This window comes from Grampus griseus (genome assembly GCF_964374135.1).
Source record: "Grampus griseus genome assembly, chromosome: 2".
NCBI lineage: Eukaryota > Metazoa > Chordata > Mammalia > Artiodactyla > Delphinidae > Grampus > Grampus griseus.
Window position 1 is genome coordinate 144,767,357 of NC_139018.1, and position 24,898 is coordinate 144,792,254.

The 24,898-nt window shown below is 52.6% G+C and overlaps 1 protein-coding gene across 4 annotated transcripts in view; it reads left to right on the plus strand.

Moving 5' to 3' along the window:
- Positions 1-207: 207 nt before the first annotated feature.
- The window catches only part of RASGRF1 (Ras protein specific guanine nucleotide releasing factor 1), a gene marked incomplete at both ends in the record, with an annotated part of 103,349 nt that continues 78,658 nt past the window's right edge, over positions 208-24,898 (plus strand). For 3 of the 4 annotated variants that reach the window (XM_082647362.1, XM_082647363.1, XM_082647361.1), the window contains 2 exons: positions 223-498; positions 18,157-18,263. In XM_082647362.1, coding sequence (XP_082503488.1) covers positions 223-498; positions 18,157-18,263 — 383 coding nt within the window. Of the gene's footprint in view, positions 499-18,156; positions 18,264-24,898 lie in introns of all 4 variants that reach the window. The other variant, XM_082647360.1, reaches the window with a different exon arrangement.

A 24,898-nucleotide genomic window follows, 5' to 3' on the forward strand; every position in this document is an offset into this window, starting at 1 on the left:
GCTCTGCGAAACGGGGAAGAGGTTCTGGAGGGGAATGGTACATCTGGATTCCAGCAGCCGCGGCTCGGCGCCAGATCCCGGACTGTAGAAATTTGGGGGGAGGGGAGAGCGAGAAGGAGCGAGCGAGCGCCTGAGAGAGGCAGCGCGCCGCACGGACAGGGGCTGCCGGGTGCCGCGCGGAGAAAATGTAAGCGCGTGGAGTCTAGCTGGCCTCCGAGCACCATGCAGAAGGGGATCCGGCTGAACGATGGCCACGTCGCGTCCCTGGGACTGCTGGCGCGCAAGGACGGCACGCGCAAGGGCTACCTGAGCAAGCGGAGTTCGGACAACACAAAATGGCAAACCAAGTGGTTCGCGCTGCTGCAGAACCTGCTCTTCTACTTCGAGAGCGACTCGAGCTCGCGGCCCTCGGGGCTCTACCTGCTGGAGGGCTGCGTCTGCGACCGCGCGCCCTCCCCCAAGCCTACGCTCTCGGCCAAGGAGCCTCTGGAGAAACAGGTGAGGCCAGCGCCGCGTCTGACCTCCCAGCGCCCGGGCCGCGGCCCTCGGGGCGCAGGCCCTTACGCCGGCCGAAGGCGCCCGAACTTTAGTCCCTCTACTCGGCGCCCTCGGCGAGAAGGGAGGGTTGGCCTAAGCGGGCGGTGACCCCGCGGTGGCCAGAGGGGGCAGGGACTGCGGACAGGGAGCGGGTGTGGGCTGCGGCTGCCCTTCACCCGGCGAGCTCGGTGGGAGGCGGGCGCAGAGCGGGCAAGACGCGGAGACGCGGAAGGGGATGAGGCGCGGAGAGAGATGGGCTCCCGCGGGAGACGTAAGCAATGAATGTAGACCCACATCCAGCCAGAAATGGTGCTCCCACCTCCACTCCCACCCGGGAGAGCCCCGGACCGGGGAGGTGTAATTCCCCGCGCTTAGGCACGGGAAGGGCGAGACGGAGGCGTGCGAGCGCCGCGGCCCCTACCTCACCGCGGCTGGGAGCGAAGAAGAGCCTGCGCTCTCTCTGCCAAGTTGGGAGGCTGCGAGGCCGCAGGGGTCGGTGAGGTGCCATCGACCGGTGGCGCACTCCCAGCCGGCCCCGGGCGCAAGCAACAAACCGAAGGGTTCCAGGGACCTTTCTGATGCGCCGGGGCTGGCGCCAGGGCCGCTGCGGAGGCCGCGGGACAAGTGGGCGCATCTCTCCTCCTCCGCCCCCTGCGCCTCCGCCACCGCCGCAGTCGCGGCTCTAGCGCTGCTCTAGCGTTTCCGGAGTTGCGAGGCTAAAAGGCCAGGCTCGGATCTACCGGGGGGCCTGGGCGGGGCGCGGGTGTGCCTTTGGTGTGGAGGGATGGATTGGCACCTGCGGGTGCCGAGTGAGAGCACCAGACAGCGCGAGTGCAATTTTTAAGCTTGATGCACTCTCCAAAGGCATCTAGTCTGTTCCCCTCCTCTGGGAAGGTAAAGTCAAAGATAGTGGATGCTAACATGTCACCGCTGGGAGGACCTGCGATCCATGGGGACCCAACCAGCTGGTTATTGCCTAGATGAGGTCACTGAGGCCAAAAGAGAGGAATTTACTTGCCCAGTGTCATGCCAGGAGTTGAGGCCACCTTAAGGTTCTGAGAAGATAACCGAGGGCTCAAAAGCCATTACTGCAGGCAGACTGGTGGTGATTGAATTGGCTGAAATAAAAGCATCCTTGAAGTCGCCCTCCTAATGGTCGAGACAGATCTGAGCTCAGTCCCCGCAGCACATCTCTTCCTTCCCTGCCCTCAGCCCAGAGGTACTGTGAGATGATTTCGAAGGCTGAGAAAGGTGGACAGGAATATGTGAGGGTGGGTCTCTGGGGATGGCAAGCCATGTGGCAGGTAGGGGCTCCCAGATGGCAAAGCAAAGCAAAGAGTAGGCAGCTTCTTAAGTTAAAGGCACAAATGGGGCCTGGAAGACACCTGGGAGACCCAGACCCAGGCTAGGCCAGAGATGCCCTCTCAGCCCTTGATAACCTGCCCTTTGCCAGCCTTCCGGCACATTATCAACACCTGTTGGCCAAAGTCCACCTGTACTACCAGTGGCCTATAGCCCCAACTGGCGCCCATCCTCGGCCCCCTACCCCAGAGCACAGAGCTGAGCTCCCGGGCAGGCAGGGAGAGAGGGCTGAAGGAAGCTGAGTTGTTGGGCACACAGTGTGTGCTCTCAGCCCCTTGGACGCAAAGCCAGAAACAGGCCTGAGACTGAATCACAGCTCTGCAACTTCCTGGCTGTGTGACCTCAGTTAACACACTAAACTTCTCTGAGCCGCTGTTTTGTAAGCGAAATGGAGGTAATAACACCTATGTTTCTGGGGTTTTGAGAACACAAATAATATTTATGGAAGTGTGCTCACAGTCCATTTTAGTTTGACATGATAAATGTTAATTGAATCTGAATTATACCCACCTGGACAAGGAATAGAGGTCTGACATAAAATGTTGAAGCTGAAAGGAACCTCAGAGAGATTGTACAGCCCACTCCCATTTTACAGATAGGGAAACTGAAGAGCAGGTTGGGAAGAAACTACCTACCTGTTTCTGATTCAGTGGCAGAGTCAGACCTAGAATTCACCCAATGTCTAAGAATTCCTGAAAATGAGATCTTAGCGTTGATTCCAGATCATTCACCTCTTGGCTTGGGTGTTGAATCTTGCTAGCAGTGGATTAGGGGAGGGACAGGAGTGCAAAACCACTTGACCATGTGCACGTGTGGTCTGAGCCGTTTCCCCAGAACACCAACAGTCAGAGATCCTCAAATGTGGTCCCAAGAGTAGCCCTCCTGGCACAAGAGAACAGCAGAGGGTTGGGAATAATAGGGGATGGTCTGGTGCTGCCCAGCTCAGGTGCAAATTTCTGTTAAAGATGTGTGCTTTGTTCCGTACACTTATAGAGATGTTCCATTTGACTCCAGACCGAGAGTTTGGCTCGTATGGAAAAGTAGATCCCGTTCCTTTGGTCTGCACGTGTCTATAAAAACTTCTATCTTTTTCTTTTCTAAACCTTTGAGTAAAATTGACGGCCTCTGCAGCTGCTCCATGTTTCTCCTTGAGGGGGAGCCCCCGTAGCACCCACAGAGCACCCTCATGAGAGGCCCAGCTCCAAGCCATTCTGTGACTGGGTTTGCCTTGTAAACCACAGGAAACCTTGATTCAAAACCTGCTGGGCATGTGGCAGAGAACCCATGTTAGGAGGCCTCAAAGAGGCTATCAGTTTGGACTGGCCAACATCTAGTGAAGACTTGGTTTTAGCAGGATGTCATTTTTATCCAGGCCTGAGCAGGCAGCTTCCATCTGGAGGGGCCAGAGATGGTTTCTCAAGAAATAGAAACCAGGTTTTGGCTGGGAACCACCCGAATGACAGGGATGAGTCAGGGACGAAGCACACAGTATGTGCTCAGGAGACTAATTGAGCTGAATTTACTGGTGTCGCTTGTCAATTCCACATTTCATGTCCTGAGGACTGACTGTGTACCAGTCCAGGCCCAGCGTGGGGTCATAGGCCCAGGAAGCTGGATGTCACAGTCCCCGGCCCCCAGGGAAGATGAACACAGATAAAGATGGTACCTTACACCGTGAAGAGGCTCTAGTAGGATAGGATGGTCACCTTACACTGTGAAGATGCTGTAATAGGAAGGGCTCTCAGGGTGCTCTGGGAGCCCAGGCCCATCCTAACGTGATGTGCTATCCTCTGGCTGCTTCTACACTGCTCTGACGGCGTCTGTGGTAGCTCTGGCCTGGAATCCCGAGTCCTCCTGAGATCGGAGGGGCACAGCCGCGCTCCTGTGCTGACTGACAGTTGCAAGCACCCCTCTACACGCTGGCCTGAGCCCTGCTTGCTCAGCCCTGACCTCCTCACCTCTGACCCTACAGCCCACACACTGAAGGCCCAGAGGCCCTGGACTTCGAATTTGGGTTCAGAGATTGACCCTTGGGGTTCTTGCTCTGCTCAGGCATGGAGTCACCCCACACTGGCTTTTCCCACCCTCACTCCCAGCCCCCCGAAACAGAGCTTCCAGACCCAGCTTCTCAGTGGTGGACTTGACCAAACCAACCCCAGCACTCCCCTTACCGCCCCCCCCCCACCCCGCCCAGACTCTTCCTGATTCCTGTAAAACAGAAGGGACACAGATCCCTTCAGCCGGAACCTCAGCACTGATGTGGGCAGAGGTTCCGGAAGCTGGCGGTGCCCATTAGCACCTGTTATCCACCCAGTGGGTGGCTTTCCCTGGAGACAAGAGGAAGTCCCTCTCCTGGTCCTCATTCACAGGACACATTTCTGGTTGGCCTGGTGGATACCTGTTCACAACAGCCCTAAAGCCATGAGTGTGCCCGGTTTACAGATGAGGAAACAATCTCACCAGCGCCACCCAGCAAGGCAGCCACTGAAAGGCTCTCTGGCTTTCTGTGCAGCTGCGCCGTCTTCACCACAAAGCCTGCCTGCCTGTTGCTGTAGCACGTTCAGCCCTCTGGGCCAATCAGAAAAACACAAACGTGAATGTAGGGGAATAAGTGTACTCGAAAAGCAACCCCCGCCCCAGACACAGGGACACAGGGACGTCATGCACACACGTGGTACCAGCAACTCAGCCCACGATCCTTGCACCTATGGAAGGGCCAGCAGGGCTGCCCCACGGTTCCAGACCAGGCCCAGCCCGGCAGGTGTGGGACCCCAGGGGTAAGTGTGTGGGGTGCCCATCTCCCCACCCCAGCCCCCAGATATTTCTAGCACTGAAATGAGGTTGAAGCAGCTCAGTAAGGACACCTTAATTGGGACAAGGAAGTACCAGGTCCCTGCCCCTCTGCTTGGCGACAGTGGGATGAAGGTCAGAAGCAGACGGTACACACACAAGCCTACCCTAAAATCTCACTGCCATTTGTGCGTGCCGTAAACATTTTGGCTCTCGGTGTGAAGCCCATGCTGGGTCTTGTGGATACAGAGAAAAATCAAACTTAATCCTTGTCTTCAAAGGGCTCACGGTGGAGTAGGGCACTCTCCCTAGACTCACTCCCGCAGTAAACACCAAGTGCGAGGAATTCTCCATCCTAAGGAGTCCGGACTCTCTCCCTGCCCCTGCCTTGGTTCAGGAGCTCACAGCGTCAGGGTTGATGTGCTGAACTCGCTCACATGGTCCCATCTCGCCCCACGCCAGTCCCCTGCCACACAGCAAGCCACCAGAGTGAGCTTCTAAAGGGCACACCTGACCATGTGCTAAGCCACTGAAAGTGTCACTGGCTCTCACTGCCTTTAGGAAAAAATGCAGATTCTCCAACATGACCTGGAGGAGCCAGCGGGCTCCGGCCTCTGCCTGCCTTGCTAACTCTGCCCCATCCTCCCATCCCCCTCCTTCCTCACCCTACACCTGCCTCCTCTTTCCCACCTCAAGGCTTCTGCAGCAGCTGCTCCCTGTGCCTGGAATGATCCCCGACTCCCCCCAGCCTTTAGTGACCAACTTCTCCTCCTCCTAAGACCTCCCTTTAGGTCTTAGCCTAAAAGTCACCTCCTGAGGGCCTCCCCTCACCGCAGGAGCTAGAGGAGCCCCAGGTCCCCCATCACAGGCAGGGACAACCCTCTCTCCTTCATCCACATCGCTCATCAGGTCGGGATTAATTGATGTATTTGGCTGGTGGTTTGTGAAGGGTCTTCCTTCCCCTTAGAAGTAAGAGTCAGAGTACATGTTTTACGTACAATACCTCCCCTCATCGTCCCAACAGCCCTGTGAGGTTATACCTGGTAACCCATTTTTGAGATGACCAAACTGAGGCTCAGAGATGGCAAGCAACTTGTTCAAGGTTACGGAGAGCATACGTGGCAAAGCTGGCATGTGAACCCAGGTCTACCTGACTCTAAAACCTGAGCTTTCCAGGCACAAGCACAGCATAAAGACTTGGGCTGAGGGACTGTGTGAGTTTACCATCCTCTGCCGAGATAAATGACAAATGAGGGAGAGAGAGAATTAGCAGCAAGCGAAATGATGCCACTGCCTCTCTGGTGACATCTGTGAAGCAGCTTTTGTTTCTGCTTGGGTTGGAACCTTGCACCTCGAATCCCAGGAGTCAAGGATAAACACCCCAAGGCAGGCATCCACACCCTGCAGTCCCGTTTCCCTGGAATCCGTGGGAGCCTGGAGCCGGCGCCCATGTGTACAGAGCCAAGAACAGGACTCAGCCCCCGATGTTTATGCAGGAGAGTTGGTGACGCGTGCACTTGAGGGGGGCCCAGAACACTGCCAACGCCCAAACACCTCCGTAAAGGCGGCTGTCGTGCAGGGAGCAGCTGGGAGCCTCGGACTCCCCCACTGCCCATCATCCGCTGCTCGGAGAGGAGGGCGCAGCCTCGACTCCCAGCTCATTCACTGAGGGGTTTCTCTGTCTCTGGCAATGACGCAGCCTTAGGTAAAAGTTGTGGGTTTCGAGCCACACAGACTGGCTTTGGATCCTGGCTCTGTCACCTCCTACCTAGGGAAGGTCTTATTGCTCTCTGAGCGTCAGTTTCCCCATCTGTGAGGTGGAAACCGTAACACAGCCTACCCGGCAGCCCTGTTCTGAGTGTGGTACTTGATGCTATTTGGAAAGCCCTAGCGTAGCGCCGTAGGTCCGATCAATTCATGGTAGCTGTTGTGGCTTCAGCTTTCACCTTTAGGACAAGGTTCCTTCTGCATGAAGCAATGACCCAGATCACCTGGGTCTCTGGCAGGTTTGAAGTGAGTCAACACGGAGCCCTGACCCTGGATATAAAAGTAGGATGGTAAATCTTATCTCAAATAGCCTATGGGTTTCTGAGAATGTCTGAGCAAGCATGCCCCTGAAAGAGAAAAAATGGCTGCAGGAGTTTCCTTCAACCCTGGCAGCCACACCTTCACCCAGCCCCATGGATTTCACCTCCTAAATCTCTCTCAGACCATCCACTCTTGTCCCTCTCTTCCTCCAAGGCTCTAGTCCAGACAGCCATCATCTCTTGTCTGGACTTAGGTGGGGGCCTCCTAACAGGTGTACTGGTCAGCATGAGTGGCGTCATGCTGCAGTAACAACCAAGCCCCAGATCTCCATGAACATGACAGAGGCTTATTTCTTGCTCATGCTTTAGGTCCCATGCGGTTGGCAGGAGGGCACTGCTCATTGTGATCACTCAGGGACCCAGCCTGATGGAGATTCATCCTGACACTTGCCTCCACAGTCACCACAGCCAAGGGCAGAGAATGCGGCAGATCTCTCCCTGGCTCTTAAAGTGCCCCCCGGAAGTGACCCATGCTGACCACGTGACCACAAGGCAGGTCATGTGGCTTCAGTTCAGCGGTGGTGGGGACGTGCAGACCCACCACGTGCCTGAAAGCAGGGCTCTAGAGATGCTGGGAGAACCGTCTCCCTACATCCGCTGCGTCCCGCCATCCCCGTGCCTCTCCGCAGCCAGACCACTTTCCAAAATGCAGATCTGATCACTCACACACACACACACACACACACACACACACACACACACACACACACACACACACACACACTCGAGTAACTGAGGAGAAAGGCAAAGGCGCCGTCTTGATGGGTTTAATGACAGAAAGCAGAATCTGTGCTCACGCTTACAGGGGCATCTCCTTCCCGCCTGGGGGCATCAGGGAGACTCCGCCAAGAAAGGGACAAGTAGGACAGGAAATGTAGGTTGCAGGGTAGGCAGAGCTGGCCCCTAAAGCCTGTGTGCAGGCTACAGAGCGCAGTGGGGAGCCAGCACAGGTCTCTCCGCTAGAGACGAACTGCTGTGATCTCTGTGCTGGAGAGATCACGGCAGGGTGAGAAGAGACAGAAGGACGACCCATCTGGAGGCAGGAGGTCAGGTCAGAGGAGGCTGTGGAACTGAGCAGTAAAAGAGGCCTGAATCTGGGGAGTGCCGAGCACTGAAGGTCCCCCCTCCACTCCCATCCCAGCCGGTCACTGCGTCACCATGTCACTGAAACCTGGGCTTGCGCTGTGCTACAAAAACCATCCCAGGATGCACCCCACAGCCTCTGGGGCTTCCCACCTCCCGGGCTCGGTGGGCAACGGCAGGGAGTGTCAAGTTCTCATCCTGTGAAAGCACCAGGTGCTGTCCTACCATACCTTCTCCTCCAGCCACCGCTCAGATAGAGCACCTTTGCAGCTTACAAAGTCCTTTTCAGGCTTAGCATTTCCGGTAACCACCAAAGTAACGCTGCTGTTACTGCAGTTCTACACAGGGGAGAGAGAATCCCCCTTTGGCAGATGAAGCTCAGATAGAGGGAGCTTATCTCCCAACAGATACCTGAGTGTCTGTTGTGCCAGACCCCGAGCTGTCACTGCTAATAAATGTCAGTCCTCCTTGTTCTAGATTGTTCAGGTCAGTGGACATCCAGGCCGACTTTAAATTCAGCAATTTATACTTAAAGACCAGATCTTACTAATCCAGCAAGGCTAATGCAACCTCTTTGCCCTGAAAAAAAGAGAGAATTATTTTCAAGAAGATACTTCCTAGTTGAATTTTGATTTTTTTTTCAACTTGGAAAATCTAACTCAGACCTTAAAATAAAATTCATTTTAGAAGAGTGAATGAATGAATTTTTAGCAAGCTTAGCCAGTATTCCAGAAACCCATCTAGAAATTCAGACAAGCTTGATCTAGATTGACTTTTCCTCTGTCAGACTATATGAATAAAATATAACCAACTTTATTTAATTCTCTTAGACTCTTAGCCACACTCAAGAAATGAGTGAAGTAGTTTGGAAGCACCTAGGCAATCATGCAGCATTCTCTGCGTGCCCACTCACCTTGCCCCGAGCCTGCCGCTGCCCTTCTATCCTCTTTCTCCCGCAAGGGGCCTTACCTGCCCTCCGGCCACACTGGTTGTCACCTGGGCTCCCCTCACCTCTGGTCAGATCCACAGGCTTTGGGGACCTGGGGGAAGGGCTGGTGTTCCAAAAGGAGAGCCCGTACGGTGTGGGCACAGGTGAGGAGAGGCAAGTAAGTAATTACATCTGAGAACTTCCTGGTAGCCTGGACAGAAAAGGGAAACAAGCTGGTTATGGGACACCCATTGCCTCCTGGAAAGACATGGTGCAGTTCCTCAAGCATGAGCACTTGTATATCCAGGGGCTTTCATAAGGGGGACCAGTGGGGAAGTGATGACGATCTCCAGGGCAGAATCACTGCAAGAACAGGGGCCCACCCCATCAGTGGCTCCCGTGGGCTCTCAGGGCAGGCTAAGCATGTTTGGTGGAGATCACTCTCCGGTACGCTGGACCGCTGGGGTCCGAAAGAGGAGTGTCCTGGTGACCAGGAGTGCAGGGTGCAGGTTGGAGAACCTGGGGAGTGGATGGCCGGCTGGGCCTCTCAAACAGCCACTGCCTTTTATTTTAAAATTTTAGAATTGGGACTTCCTTGGAGATCCAGTGTTTAAAACTCCATGCTGTCAATGCCAGGGGCACAGGTTTGATCCCTGGTCAGGGAACTAAGATCCCCACATGCCACGTGGCATGGCCAAAAATAAATAAGTAGGTAGATAAAATTTTAGAATTGGTAATATATTACCATGGTTCGACATTCAGAAGTTACAAAGAAGTGTACGTTGACAATGCTCGTTTCTGCTACTGACCCCGGCAATCCAGTTCTCCTCTCCAAAGGATTTTGATGTTACCAGTTGCTTATGCATTCTTCCAGAGACATTATATATGCAAATGTATGCATTATATATGCAAATATATGCAAAGATGTATAGCTCTATGGCCATATATATGCACATCTGTATAATTGTACAAGTGGTAGCATACTACAAACACTATTCTACACCTGTTTTTCTCACTATGTTGTGGAGATCGTTCTCTATAAGTATATGGATTGTCCTCATCTTTTTTACAGCTGCATAGTATTCCACTGTGTGGATGTGCTATAGTTTATTTAGCTAATCTCTCGAGGGACATTTGGGTAATTTATAGTCTTTTTTTAATTACAAACAGAGCTGCAATTAATAAACACCTTTGTGCATAGGTCATTTCTAACAGAAGGTGAAAGGCAGACATGTCCAGACTGGAATTCATTCCTTCTTTCAGCAAACGTCTAGAGAGGCTGTTGGTGGGAGGGGGAAGGGCAGGCTTGTTGACTTGTGATGACAGATTGAATGGTGTTCGTGCAGGACCAGCCAAGCATGACATCTGTGGCTGTGGCTCATGGGGTCTGGAGTAATGTACATGGAAACACAGACCATTCAGCCGCAGAAGCTTGGAGGATGACACAGTCCCCCAGGCCACCGGTCAAGCACTGCCTAGTTCAAGGCTGACTCTGGGAGGGAGGGACTTTCACTGGGCTCTTCAGCTCTGACATTCCTGTCTCTCCTCCCACCTCTGTTCCTGTCCCCAGGGGGCAGGCAGGGAGTAGAAGCAAGCGAGTGATAAGGTGTCTAGGAGGTCGGTCCCCGGCAGCAGCTCTCAGCCCTGGGACTCTCAGGAGCCCATAGGAGATGGGGGTCTGAGACAGGCGCTCATCCCCGGGTCAGAGCAGAGGTCACGGTGCAGTAACCAGGCCCTGGGAAGGCCAAGACTTGAGAACCCAGAGGCAGAGGTCGGTGAAGCGAGGCCACTCAGAGCAGGGGGCAAGAATGTCATGAAGTGGGGTGTCCAGACCCTGTGCGGAGCCATACCAGCTGAGCCACAGCCATAGGGCAGGATAGGTGGGGCCACAGCCATAGGGCAGGATAGGTGGGTCTTTTCTGGATTGGTGTGGGAGCACCAGTGGGGCTGCTCGAAGCCAACACTTCTGTTGAGCAGGGCCATTTGGGACATACTGTGCCCAGTGAAGCCCCGCTGTGTGGCCAGCATGAGGCTGGTGCAGCCAGAGCGGGGAGGGAGCAACGCTGAGAACTGTGCACGGTGCTGCAGAAGCCCTGAGAGAGGGCAGAACACACTCCCAGGGTGGCCTGGCCCAGGTAAGAGCGGGATCTCTCCTGCGAGAGCCAGAGAGCAGACAGGCTTCCCCTGGGATCTCAGCGGTGAGAGGTGGACAGGGACCTCAGGTGATGGGGAGCCTGGATGGATAGCCCCTTATAGTGGGAGAGATGGACTCCAGCCAGAGCATACACACACACACACACACACACACACACACACACACACACACACACACACACACACACACACACACACACACACACACACACACACACACCGCTGAGGCCCCTTCAGGTTCTGGCACCGTCCCCTCTGCACTGGGACTTCGGGAGCGTCGGGCAGAGAGGACTGCCAGGCCAGGACCAGCTGGGACTGTGGTCCCAAAGATGGACCAGGAGGAAGGAGCCAGGACCCAGTGGGGGAGAAGCTGACCCTGCCTGACCAGGCCACCAGAGTGGACCTACTAAGTGGAAGGGGTGGGGTTGACTGAGAGTGATGGCATCCATCCTGCAGCTGACCCCAGCCCACCTCCCTCTTGGAGGAGACAGCAAGCAGGGGGCCAGACAGGACAGTGGGTCTGGATTCTGGTCAAACAGGATGAATCAGAAGGGGGCAAGACCGGGGGCAGGGAGACCACAGGGGACAATGGCCCGGGTGGGAGATGAGGGAGCCTGGAAGCAAGCAGTGAGTTTGGCAGAAGGCAGAGTTCCAGAGATATCCAGAGCAGAGACCCTGGTGACCAACTGAATATCAGAAATGAGAAAGAAATGGGAGCCGAAGGTGATGGAAGGAATGCCCCGAATTGCTGATTCGCCGTCATCCTTTGATCTTGGCACAGCTATGACTCCAGTTCCTAAGCCTCTCCCATGCCTCCTGGGTGTGTGCACGTGCATATGGACTGGTTTGGTTTTGTTTTTTTGAGGGGGGTTAGTTTAAAACAACAGGAATTTATTCTGTCACAGCTCCAGAGGCTAGAAGTCTGAAACCAAGATGCCTGCAGGGCCCTGGTCCCTCTGAAGTCTGGAGGGAAGAATCTTTCCTTGCCTCTTGTAGCTCCTGATGGCTGCCAGCAGTCCTCGGTGTTCCTCGCCTTGTAGACGCATCTCTCCAGTCTCTGCCTCCCTCTTCACATGGCTTTCTCCCCTGTGTGCCTGTGTCCACATTTCCCTCTTTTTATATATTAAGGCCTCTTCTTATGAATCTGGTATGACTTCATCTTACCTGGATTACATCTGTAAAGACCCTATTTTCAAAGAAGGTCTTTTTCTTAAATTTGTGTTCGAGTAGAATTCATTTACAATGTTGTGTTAGTTTCAGGTGTACAGCAAAGTGAGTCAGTTACACATATACATATATCCACTCTTTTTTAGATTCTTTTTCCTTATAGGTCATTACAGAGTATTGGGTAGAGTTCCCTGTGCTATACAGTAGGTCCTTGTTGGTTATCTGTTTTATACATAGTAGTGTGTATATGTCAATCCCAGTCTCCCAATTTATCCCCCCCGCAACCTGTCCCCCCTTGTAACCGTAAGTTTGTTTCCTACATCTGTGACTCTGTTTCTGTTTTGTAAATAGGTTCATTTATACCATTTTTTTTAGATTCCACGTATTTTCACCTAAGGTCTTCTTGACAGATTCCGACGAACATGAATGTTAGGGGGAACGCTGTTTGTACACGGGCATGTGAATGCACATGTATGTGGTTTTCCTAGTAATTGTCCACTGATAGGTTGATTAGACCCATCTCTTGGACTTTGCAAATGATTCAGTTACTTTAAAAACCATCATGAGCCCTTTTATGAACCAGGAGCTTTGACAACATCATCTGTTTACAGAACCCTGTGAGATGGGTAAGAGCCTCCCCTTTTTGTGAAAGAGAAAACAAGTCCACAGAAGTGAAGAGACACGCTGGAGACACCGAAGCTAAATAATAAATTTAAACCCAGGCGACTCCAAAGCCTGGTATGTGCCACAACTCCAGGGTCCCAAAGTCCCCGGAACACTGGTTTTCTGGAATGTTGGTAGATCTTCCCAAAAATGAAAACAAAAGGGTTCCGTGGTGGGATAAGTTCTGGAAGAAGGTCCTACATTGCAGGACTGTTCAGTGCCTTTATGAGGTGAGTGGGCCTCCTCTCCCTGAAGAGATATAAGCCTCGTTCATGAAAAGCCAGTGCCCACACCCTTCCAGCCAGCTCACTGCCCAGGCCTGAGAAGCAGATTCAATGCCACCTGCTTTACGGCTTTTGCTGTTAATCAATTAATGAATAAGCCGGGCTCCCATGCCATGCTGAAAAATGCATTCAGTCACCCATTCAAGGAATGAAGGCTATTCCATGCCCAGGCCGAGGAACAGTGCCAGGCTCTGGGGATATTCCTGGTCAGGAATCATTTATTTGAAAGGAACAGGAGCCTATTCAAAGCAGCTTAAGGTTTTTGCTTAAGGAGGACTCTTGGAATAGTTACAGTGATAATTAATGGAACCCAAGGAGAAACCATGTGTCTGGGTCTCCAAGGCCTGGACCAGGAACCATGTCTCTCCGCCCCACCTTCCCCAACTCCCACTCTAGTTACCAGGTCTCCCATCTCCGCTTTTCTCTGAGACACTTCCACTGCCTTCTTTGTCATTTGTACTTAGAGTTCAGCACACACAGCTCATTCATTTGGTCTGTCTGCGTCACTTCCAAATAACTGGGAACTCCTGGCTGCATAGTGTCTATGGCTGCGCCAGGTATCGGCTCCAGGACCGTGCATCTCTAGGAGAACATGGGGGGATGGGGGGAGGGGAAGAGGTGCTTCTGCTGCAGACATTGCTCCCTCTTAGGGGTTCCCAGCACTGGGTGAACATTGCAACCAACTGGGGGGCTTTGAAAAATACCAGTGCCTGAACCGTGTCCTCTCCCTGTTCCCCTTCTCCCACAATCTGCTTTAATGTGTCTGAGTAGGGGGCTCAAGCATCCGTGTTTTCTTAGATTCCCAGGTATCCCTAATGTGCACCCCAGATTGAGACTCTCTGCTGTGGTAGGAAAGACAGTAGAAAGGCATTACAGGACTTCCTTGACGGTCCAGTGGTTAAGACTCTGAGCTTCCATTGCAGGGGGCGCAGGTTCCATCCCTGGTCGGGGCATGAAGATCCCGCATGCCACATGACGTCCCAAAAGCGGGAAAAAAAAATCACTACAAGCTGATAATGGCTTTGATGGGGAAGGACGGGGGCAGCACATTTGACAGTCTAGAAGGAGCAGGAAAGAGATACGCTAAGACCCGATGGTGTGGAGTGCCCGTGCCTTGCAGAAAGCATTCAGCATCGTGGGCTTTCGTGTGTGTCATTGATTACCATGAGGTGGACAGTGTCTGGGTTACAGTGGGGACTGAAAAATATGGGTTGAATTCACGAATGAGATATCATTCAGGTAGAGAGTTAAAGGTGGAGAGAACTTGATTTTTCATGATTGAGGCCAATTGTGTGTAGCTGACCAAGGCGAGAGTTAGTGTCATGCCCATTGGCCAGAGGGAGATGCAGAGGTTGCCCAGAATCCCTGGCTCTGAGCAACAGAGCCAGACCCAGACCCGGCTGCTGGGACTTCCACCTCCTCCACCTTTTGTAGGGTGACCAAGCACACCGGTTTGCTCGGAACTGCCTTGGTCTTAGCGCTGAAAGTCCTGTACCCGCGGAAACACCTCGGTCCCAGGCAAACTGGGATGGTTGGTCACCGTACCTGTCAGTGGTTTCCCAATGTTCTCTGTCCTGTGGAGGTGCCGCAGCCCGGCCAGCCGACTGGGACAGGCAGGAGGCAAGGGGAAGGCCAAGCAGGCAGGGTTCCAAGCCTACCTCCCCAGCCCGCAGAGGCTCAGGTCTGCTTTAGCTGTGCTAGATAGAAGTTTATTACCATACAGGCACTTGGGACTTTGGAAACAAAGGCCCATCCTGAGGCAGGAGGGGGCATAGATCCAGCCCACGCAGGCATGGGGCAGCAGCATTCAGTTAGTGGTCAGGTGATACAGGGCAGAGAGAGGGCATCCTGGGGACCAGGCATGAGCTGAAGCCCAGGATCGCAGCCTGGTGAGGCCCCAGTTCTAAGTCTAGTACCTCGAACCCAGATGAGGCCACAGGTATGCTTCTAGAACGTTTCCTCCAGCCAAGATAAGGACCTGAACATGACTCTGGTCTCGGCACAACCCCAGGTGTGATGTCTGAGTCCCTTCCTAGGAGTTTGGTAGTCCCAGGTGTAGTTTCTGGATCAATCCCTCTTAACCTGCTGAGGCCTCAGGTGAAGGTCTAGACCAGCGAGTGGCTCTCCACCTTGACCACACATTAGGATCACCAAGGGGCGCACAGGCCACACCCAGACTAGTGACAGCAGAGCCCAATGTATAGTCAGGGTTGAGACCCGCTGGCGGAGATACTTAACAGCCCAGGTGAAGCCCCAGGCTCTGCCCTGAACCTGGTACGGCTCCTGGAGTCGTTTGGGATCGTTCTAGGGGTCTGATTTTGATGCTTAGAGGGTTTCGGGGTCCATCTTGGGACTCCTGGTGGAGCCCCAAGTCAAGGTATCCATCTCTCACTTCAGGTCCAGGGAAGCTCTGTGGAGGCCCCAGGTGGAGCTCTGGGCCCATCCCTGCAGCCCTGGTGAGGCTCCAGGAGTAATTTCACCAAGTCTTGCTTCTTCTTTAATGAAGCCAGGGATGGTCCATTGGTGGTTTCTGCTTCTGTTGGATTTCCAGATATGTTCCAACAACTCTAGTTGGGCCTGTCAGGATTCCACATTTGAAATGTGGGTTCCTGGAGGAGGCCCCTGGGTTTATTTCTGAATTTATCCCACATCCTTGATCACATATAGTGTGTGAGTCCTGATCAATGTCCCAGGGAGGCCTCAGATGTGGCTCTGTCTTGACTGGAGAGTTCTAGAGTGCCCCAGGGCTGACTCCAGAACAGTGCTTCTGTTCTGCAGAGGGGTCCAGCCAGCACCCACATGAACCCATATGGTCACATCGTTTTGGCAAACATGGCTAAGCTCTTGTCCCATGGTCATGCTGAGGCCCACGTATTGTTGTCAGTGAGTCCGCCAGACTCCGAGAAGCTTTGAGGGGGTTCTGGTTGGGGCAGAATGCCCAAGGTGTGGTCCTGGTCTCATCACAGCCGCTCTAGTGGCCCCAGTTTGAGCCCGGTGTCCACTCTGCCGCTCTGCAGTGGTTCACCTCTGGCCTCGGCACATCCTTGTAACTCTGGGAAAGCCCAGGGGTGGTTCAGCTTTCAAGGGTGACCTGGGGTCTGTCAGAGCTCTGATCCAACACCAGCTGAGGTGATGGGGCTGTCTCAAGAGCTCTGATGGTACCCAGGGTCACTGTTCATCCCTAGAAATGATGGCTATTGATAGCATTTCCCCAGAACCCCCAGAAACACCCCATTCACCTGCTAGACCACCAGCCTTGTGAGATCCTCAGGCAGTTGCTGGCAGTGGAGCTCCAAGATCTGAGTGGACAGTAGGTACCCAGGGAAGGTGTGTTATTCCGGCTTCTCTTCTTTCCAGCCATGTGGGCTCAGGCAAGCGGCTTCACTTTTCTGCACCTCAGGTTTCTCTGCAGTAAACAGGTAATAAGACCTGTTCCACCTGGTGAATATGGGAATAAATGAGATCATGGGAAACAAGCATCTGCGTGTTCACCACCTCTCGAGAGATGGGGAAAGTGCATAGGTGGCCACGGCAGCTCGGGCTTTCACCTGCTCCCTCGCAGGGGGCGGACAGCCAGTTACCTGCTTCCTAGGAAAGAAGTGAAAGACATTGACTCTGCAAAACACACACACACACACACACACACACACACACACACACTTCTGGCTGCCACCAAGAACGACAATTAACAGAAAGACAGTCATGTCAGCGGAAGCTAAAAACAAGTTTACGTGCTCCATCCTGCTGTTCCCTGCTGCCTGGGCCCCGAGGGACGGAGGGACAAGGGACAGCGCCCACTGACACAAGACCGCACCGCGGCCTGCGGTGCATCTTCTGAATGGGCAGGCCTCGGGGGCCCTCTCTGCACCTCACTGCCTGCCTCTCTCCTCCTAGTTTCACCAGGACCAGACCCAGAGGCCTCCGCAGGTGGGGCCCCCAGCACTTTGCCTGTGCACCCTTCTCTCTGGCTGAGCCAGCTTTCCTCTCCGCCCCGAGGCTGACACCCCCGACCCCTGTCTGCAGCCCGCAGAGACGTGGCCTACAGGCACACAGGGTCTGCATGTCCACCCCCCACCCCTGACCCCCGACACCTGCCCTTTATCCTGCCCATGCCTCCCCCAGTCTATGGCATCCCCACCCACCTAGTTGCTCCAGCCGGAAACCTGGGCTTTCTACTCTCCTCCACCCCATCCCGCCACTCAGCTCCACCACCCAGGCCCCGCCCCCTGCCCAGCCTCCTCCCTGGCATCCTTAACCCCACCGCACGGCCCCTCCTACCCGCAAGCACGCCGTGCGCTCTCGATTCCATCAACTGAAATAAAACCTGGACCAACCAACGCCTCATCCTCTGGGAAGGCCTTCTGCTTTCCCTGGGCTGAATCAGTGGCTGGCTCTCTCTGGGCCCTTTTTTCTTACCTCCATGACAGTAATGATCGTTGCACTGTGTTCATTATAGCAAACACTTGTACTTACTAGATTTCGGGCATTGTTCTAAGAGCTTTACACGTATTCATTCATAGAACGATATTACAGATGTGTGTCTCTCGTTGGCTCCTCTGCTTCCCTGGGAGCTCGGGCAGCAGACCCCACGTTTGAGCAGCTCTAAGTCGGTCACTGCACCCAACACGAGCTGGCTTCCAGTGGGCTCTGCTCGGGTCTATCTGTTCATTGCTCTAACTCCAGGACCTAGAAGAGTGTGTTGAAACATTTGTGTGGAGTGAATTAAATGCATGCTGCCCTGAATTGATACCAGGTCCCAAAAGGGGATGTTCTCTTGGTGTGTTTTCTCTGCCTTTCTCCCGGCATACCTGATGGTTTAAAAGTGGCTTTTTTGCAGTTTGTTGGTAAATAGGACTTTGTGGGGTTTGCTTCCTTCTTACAATAGCCTAAGCGTAGGTTCTGTTACATGGTACAAAGCCTGCCTTAATAGAGAGTTTGAAACCGCTAAACAGAATGGCGTTCCGATGATCACAAATAATGAATCCTTGCCTAGCAGATGTGGCAATGAGCACTTTGCAGAACAGCCAGAGCGTTAATGGGAGACGCTGCCGGTTCCGTGCCGATCGCCCTGGTAATCGGAGCTGTCTTCTTCTTGGTGCAGCACTATTTCACGGTTAACTTCAGCCACGAGAACCAGAAAGCCTTGGAGCTGAGGACAGAGGACGCCAGGGATTGTGACGAGTGGGTGGCAGCCATCGCTCACGCCAGGTATGTCTCGCCCACCCAAAGGCCCCGTCCTGAGCAGACTCAAACCCCAGGAGGGGAAGGCATGGAGGAGGAGGAGATGGGGGGAGGATGGAAGCTGTAAGAAGGGCATCTTGACAGGCCCGCCCTTAGAGCCCCGGAGCTCTGGGACGTGCCTCCCTGGGGTGCACAGGGAACCAAGGGCCCTGAGGTGCAGCGTTATAGCCTCCTGCCCCCTTCAACCAGATGAGCTCCTTTTTTTCATACTAGGAGAACTGAGTACAATTTGGTGGGATTACAGGGCTTTATAGCCACCAAAGGCTAAGACCACCAGGGTTCTAGCCCGGATGCTGCAGGAATGGACTAGTCCTGTCTTTTCTCTGGGCCTTGGTTTTCTCATCTGTAAACTGAAATTCTGTAAACCTCTCTGAGCTCGGATGTTCAGGGATTCTAGACCTGCTCGTCCCTTCATTCCCAACGATGTGTACCCCTCTCTGGAGGGATTCACTGGGCCAGGTGGGGAGAAAAGCAAAAGGAGAGTGTATGCTGCAGAGGAAATGGGGGCTCCAAGCTGCATTGAGTCTTCCTGGGTCTTGGGGAAATGATGGGCTTGTGGGCTAGGGTGTGGCCCCCAAGCTAACAATCCCCTGGCAAAGCTAAGTACTGTCAGGTGGGATGGACACCCAGACACCCAGACTCACCCCTTTGAGCAGTAGATCTTTCTGGCTGAGTGGATAATGGTGTGTTCCTGTGTCTACTCTCCAGTAAAGTGTAAGCTCCTCGGGGCAGGGACTAAGTAGGATTCTTTGCATCCCCAGGGCCTTATAAAGGTATAGACAAGTTCTCAGCAGTGTAGATGGGAAGAATGCAAAGATGAATGAATGGATAGAGGTTGGATGTTGAGTTTATATGTGGAAGGTGAATGATGGATCAGTAGAGGGTAAATGAATGATAAATGGATGAGTGTTGAAAGTATATGTGAAGGACGGATGGATGGATGGATGAGAAATCAATGATGGGTAGGTGAATGTTGATGGGTAGATGATGGATCCATCAGGTGAAGATGGATATAGCTAGATGGATGCCAGAGCCCTTCCTTGAGCCTTGGATCAAGCCAGCTGACCAGAAACCATTTATTATGGCTATAGCACTGACCTTGACCCTGAGGTCAAGCCACCTCCATCCCTATCCTCAAGGAGTGTCCAGTCTAGCTAATGGAGACTAGGTTCTCACCTATGAAGCAACAGAGTCAGGCTCTGAGTGTGGTACTGGGCAGACAGGGATGGATGCAACACAGGTATTCCCCCAGGGCTACCCCAGCCTAGTCAGGAAGACACTAGACAGATGTACAAACAGCTCCGGTGCATGAAGGCCGTGTTAAGTACAAGGCACCACAGGAGACATCTTCAGGGAAATGGGGGAATCTGGGGGATCTGGAAATAGGGCATGTCATGCTATGGGCACGTCAGCCCCTCCACCAGCCCCCAAAAAGCCTTAAATAAAGGCAGTGATCTAGGAAAGACAATTCCAAGAAAAATGAAGAGACAAAGTTCGGGTGTCAGAAGGTTGGTGAGGTTGGACATTGGACTGGAACCAGATCAGAACGATCTTGAATACCCAGCTGAGATGTTTGAGCTCTCCTCTGTGAACCGTGGGAGGCCATCAAAGCTTTTACACCAGGATGATCAGAGCTGTGATTTGGAGTGGAAATTGCTGGCATTGTGGAGAATGGAATCAAGCAGGAAGAACCCAGATTCAGGGAAAGCAGCTGGACCTCAGGCTCCCAGCACTAAACTAGAACCAATAGCAGGGCTGTTTTGAGAAGCAAATGAAATGATTTATGTGGCGGGGCTTTGTAAGTGTTGAGGTATTATAGAATTCTACTTTGGTGTATATTCTGGATAACCAGGACTACCTTGACTTCGAAAATCAATTCACACCAAAATTTTCTAGAGACAATGAGATACCACTACCTGTAGAATCTACAAGGGCTGAATTGAAAAAAAATGACAGTAGCAAAATTGGAGAGGGGGTGGAGTAACCATAAATCACATGATGCTAGTGGGAGCATAAAGTGGTTCAACCACTTTGAAAAATTGTTAGGCATTTCCTTTAAAAGTGAAACATACACCTACTCTGTGACCCAGCAGTTACACTTCTTAGTATTCATCTAAGAGAAACGAAAAACATCTACAAAAAATCGTGTATGCAAATGTCCTTAGCAGCTTTTTGCACAATAGTCCCAAAACTAGAAATAACCAAGGTGTCTATCAACAGACAGATGTAGAAAGGAATCTTAATACATCCATGCGATGGAATGCCGCTCAGTAATAAAAAGGAACCCAATGGGAGGGAGGCTCAAGAGGGAGGGGATATGGGGACATATGTATGCATATGGCTGGTTCACTTTGCTGTACAACAGAAACTAACACAGTATTGTGAAGCAATTATACTCCAATAAAGATCTATTAAAATATATATTATATATATATATATATATACATAAATAATGTAACAAAACAGATGAATTTCAAAGTCGATAGGCTGCGTAAAAAGAGCCAGACACAAAGTAGCACATGCTGCCTGATTCCTGTTATATGAAAGTCTAAAACAGGCAGAACTCAACTGTGGTGATAGAAATCAAAACAGTAGCTGCTTGTGGGATGGGGGTTGACAGGGAAGGGGCACGAGGGAGCTCCCTGGGGTGGTGGGAATTTCCTTTATCTCGATTAGGGTGTATGCATTTATCTACACGGATCAAACTGTTTATTTAAGGTCTGTGCTTTCCATTATATGGGCATTAATCCTCAAATTTTTAAAATAGATTCTATCTATTAGAGTGTTTTAGTTCTCTGCTGCTACAGAACAAATGATGACAAACTTAGCAGCTTAAGGGACTTCCCTGGAGGTCCAGGGGTTAAGACTCCATGCTCCCACTGCAGGGGGCGTGGGTTCAGTCCCCGGTCAGGGAACTAAAATCCCACACGCCATTGTGGTGCGGCCGAAAAAAAAAACCCACAAACTTAGCAGCTTAAAACCACACCCATTGCTCAGTTTTGTAGGTCGGAAGTCTGGGCTCGGCTGTGGTCTCTGCACAGAGGCCCATGGGCTGAAATCAAGGAGTCAGTCAAGCGGGGCTCTTACCTCGAGGTTCTGGAGAAATCTCTGCTTCCAAGCTCACTCCTGTCGTTGGCAAAAGTCAGTTCCTTGTAGGACTGGTGTCCCTGTTTCCCTGCTAGCCGTCAGCTAGGGATGGCTCTCAGCTCCACGAGGTCCTGCCTTCCTTGCCCTGTGGTCCCCGCCATCCTTAAGCCAACAACGGCTCACCAAACCCTTCTCCAGCCCCAAATCTCTGACCTCCCCTTCTGTAACCAGCCAGAGAAAACTCTCCATTTTCAAAGGCTCGTGTGATTGGGTCAGGCCCACCTAGAGAATCTCCCTGTGTTAAGGTCAGCTATGCCGTATAGTATAGCCCAGTAAGAGGAATAAAACGCATCGTAGTCATCATCCCAGAGATTATGCAGGGCTTCGAAACCAGGGCAGGAAACTTGGGGCTACCTTAGAATTCTGTCTGCCACAGAGAGGGGACAATGATTCTTTAAGCAACTCACTGAACTGGAAATTGGTTCCAAGTAGCCCATAAAATCCTAATCATATGGGGGTTTTTTGGGTTTTTTTTTTTTTTGCGGTACGCAGGCCTCTCACTGTTGCGGCCTCTCCCGCTGTGGAGTACAGGCTCCGGACGTGCAGGCTCAGCGGCCGTGGCTCACGGGCCCAGCAGCTCCGCGGCATGTGGGATCTTCCCGGACCGGGGCACGAACCCGCGTCCCCGGCATCGGCAGGCGGACTCCCAACCACTGCGCCACCAGGGAAGCCCGACACCACCTACCTTTGAACAAAAACCTCTCGGAACTCACCATCCTTTAGGAAGCCAGGGGGACGTGCCAGTTGGACATGGTTTGTCTTCCCTGGTCAAGCCCAGGGGTCTGAGTCAACCCACTGGCCTCAGAGGAACGTCCTCCTTTGGGCCTATAGGGCTGGGACGGGGGTCACAGTGATGGTCACCAATTAGGGAAACAGAGTCCCCTTCCCTAGAATAGTTGTCACCAGCCAGTCTGGCTCAGGTGCAGCTTGTCAGGCACCTCCTGGGCCAACAGAAGCCACAGGCCCTTCCCTAGGCAGCCGGCTGTGTGACCAAAGGACAGACGATATGCTCTGAGCGTTATTTAACCTCAGATCGTGTGCACCATGAGAGTGTGTGCACGTGTGTGTGTCAAGGGAGAGACCGGCTCTCTTCCACAGCAATGTTGAGTAGTAGGTATGCTTGCATGTACCTAATTTAGTTTTTATTTCCATATACATAGTAGATACATGGTATATACAAAAATAAGCACTGTAGCGTATGAATAGGTATAGAGACACAATGTACTCTCCCACCATATGCATAATAGTCTAGTATTCTGGGATGCCCCTGTGGTATGCGTATGTACAGCAATGTATAAAATGTAACACCGAGTGTGGCTTGTGGCCTGCATCTCAGCGAGGAGAACTAGATGCAAACCAGACAGCCACGTGGGAGTCCTCTTCAGGGACTGGAGCCCGATTCCGACTCCACCTATGACGCTCCTTGACTGTTATTTGGGGGCAACTCACTTCCCCGCTCTGGGCCTCAGTTTCTTCATTTATAAAATGAGGCGGTTGGCCTTTCGTGATTCCTGAGTATCCTTCCAGCCCTGCGAATCTGTGCATCTATAAAGACAGTGTTGCACAGAGATGTGGATGGACCTAGAGACTGTCATACAGAGTGAAGTAAGTCAGACAGAGAAAAACAAATATCGTATATGAACGCATATATGTGGAATCTAGAAAAATGGTACAGATGAACCTCTTTGCAAGGCAGGAATAGACACAGACGTAGAGAACGAATGTATGGATACCAAGGGGAGAAGGGGGGTAGGAAGAACCGGGAGATTGGGATTGACACATATACACTATTGATACTACGTATAAAATAGATAACTAATGAGGACCTGCTATAGAGCACAGGGAACTCTACTCAATTCTCTGTGGCGACCTACATGGGAAGGAACTCTAAAAAAGTGGGGATCTATGTATACGTATAGCTGATTCACTTTGCTGTTGAGCAAGAAACTAACACAACATTGTAAAGCAACTGTACTCAATAAAAATTTAAAAAAGAGACAGTGCTGCACAAAGAGGTGTATTGATGAGAGGGGGGAGGGGAAGGAGAAGAAGGAAGAACAGGGGGAGCCGGAGTGGGGAGGGAGGGAGGCAGGCAGAGAGGGCCGGTGAAGGGAAGAAAGGGAGGTGCAAACAGACCAAATTGTCCTGCAGATGAGACTCTGGCTCCCCATTTTGAAGCACCAGGGCGAGTGCCATCGCTAAACACAAGCTACTGAAGGCTCTGCATTTTCATACCCCCTGGAGCGAGGAGAGACGAGGTGGTGTGAAAATGGATTCCTTCATGCTCTCGGTTGAAGTTCCTTTGCAAGTAAAGACAATTAAGCCTCTTGGGAAGTTGGGAAGACATTAAAACCTGATCATTCTGGTTTAAATTCATTATAATAAGAGATGCACAAAAATCCTCATTTTAACCAAGTAGTACTGCAGACCGAAGAATTCTCTCCCTGCCCTGCCGCACCCTCCCACCTTCGGGGCACAGCTGGGCAGCCTCCTTCTCTGACACCATCAGGGGACCACTGCCTACCACTTTGCTACACAGCCCCTTTCATAGAGCAAAGCTGTTTCCCACCCTCTGCCTCCTGACCTCTTCACCTCAAACCTGGGGGTTTGTAGGGAAGCTATCCTTGTCCCATTTTGCCATGAGGGTCACAGGGACTTAAAGAACTTGTGTAACACAGCTTCTGAGTCTGTGACGAGAGCCAGTGTCCCTAAACTGGCACCCCCCTGACTAGCCACATCCAGGGTACCTGGAAGGTCATGTCAGTAGATTCCAGACTGAAAAGTGTCCCCTCCATTTAAGTGGGAGATGGTTGGTGACCCCAGAGAGGGACCCAGTTCCTGTGGGTGCTGGGGCCAAACGCCAGCCCGCAGAGGGCTGAGGGGTGAATGGGGAAGAGGGAACATGGGGATGATGGGTGCGGCTGCTCTTCCAACAAGCCTCACCTTGAAGGTGGAAAAGAGGGGCAGGAGTTCAGGGGAGGGTGGAGGAGGGCGAGGGCACATCCTCATCCTAAGTGGGGAGTGACTTGAGGCTTCGCATATGCTGAGGAGAAAAAGCCAGTGGAGCTGTTAGGCAGAATCTGATGCACAGAAATCCTGAGGAGGGGTCAGGGGCTAGGGATGTGGTGGGGAGGGAGATGGTAGTTACCACGGCACTGGCACACCGCACAGAGCTTCGTGTGTGTCCACAGATTTCATCCTCACGGCAACTCTGCAGGGTGTGGACTGTCATCATCCCCATTGTATGGATGAGCAAACTGAGGCACAGAGAGGCTGCGTGACCTCTCCGAGGTTCCTCAGCTAGTGGGTGTGGGAGCTGGGGCTGAGCCAGGCAGATTAGGTCCGAGCAGGGATGCTGCCCTTGAGACAGGATGGGGGTGGGCGTGCCGTGGGTCTGGCGGGAAGTGACGGAACAGCACTGCACATCATGCAGGCTGTGATGTCAGAGCAGGACC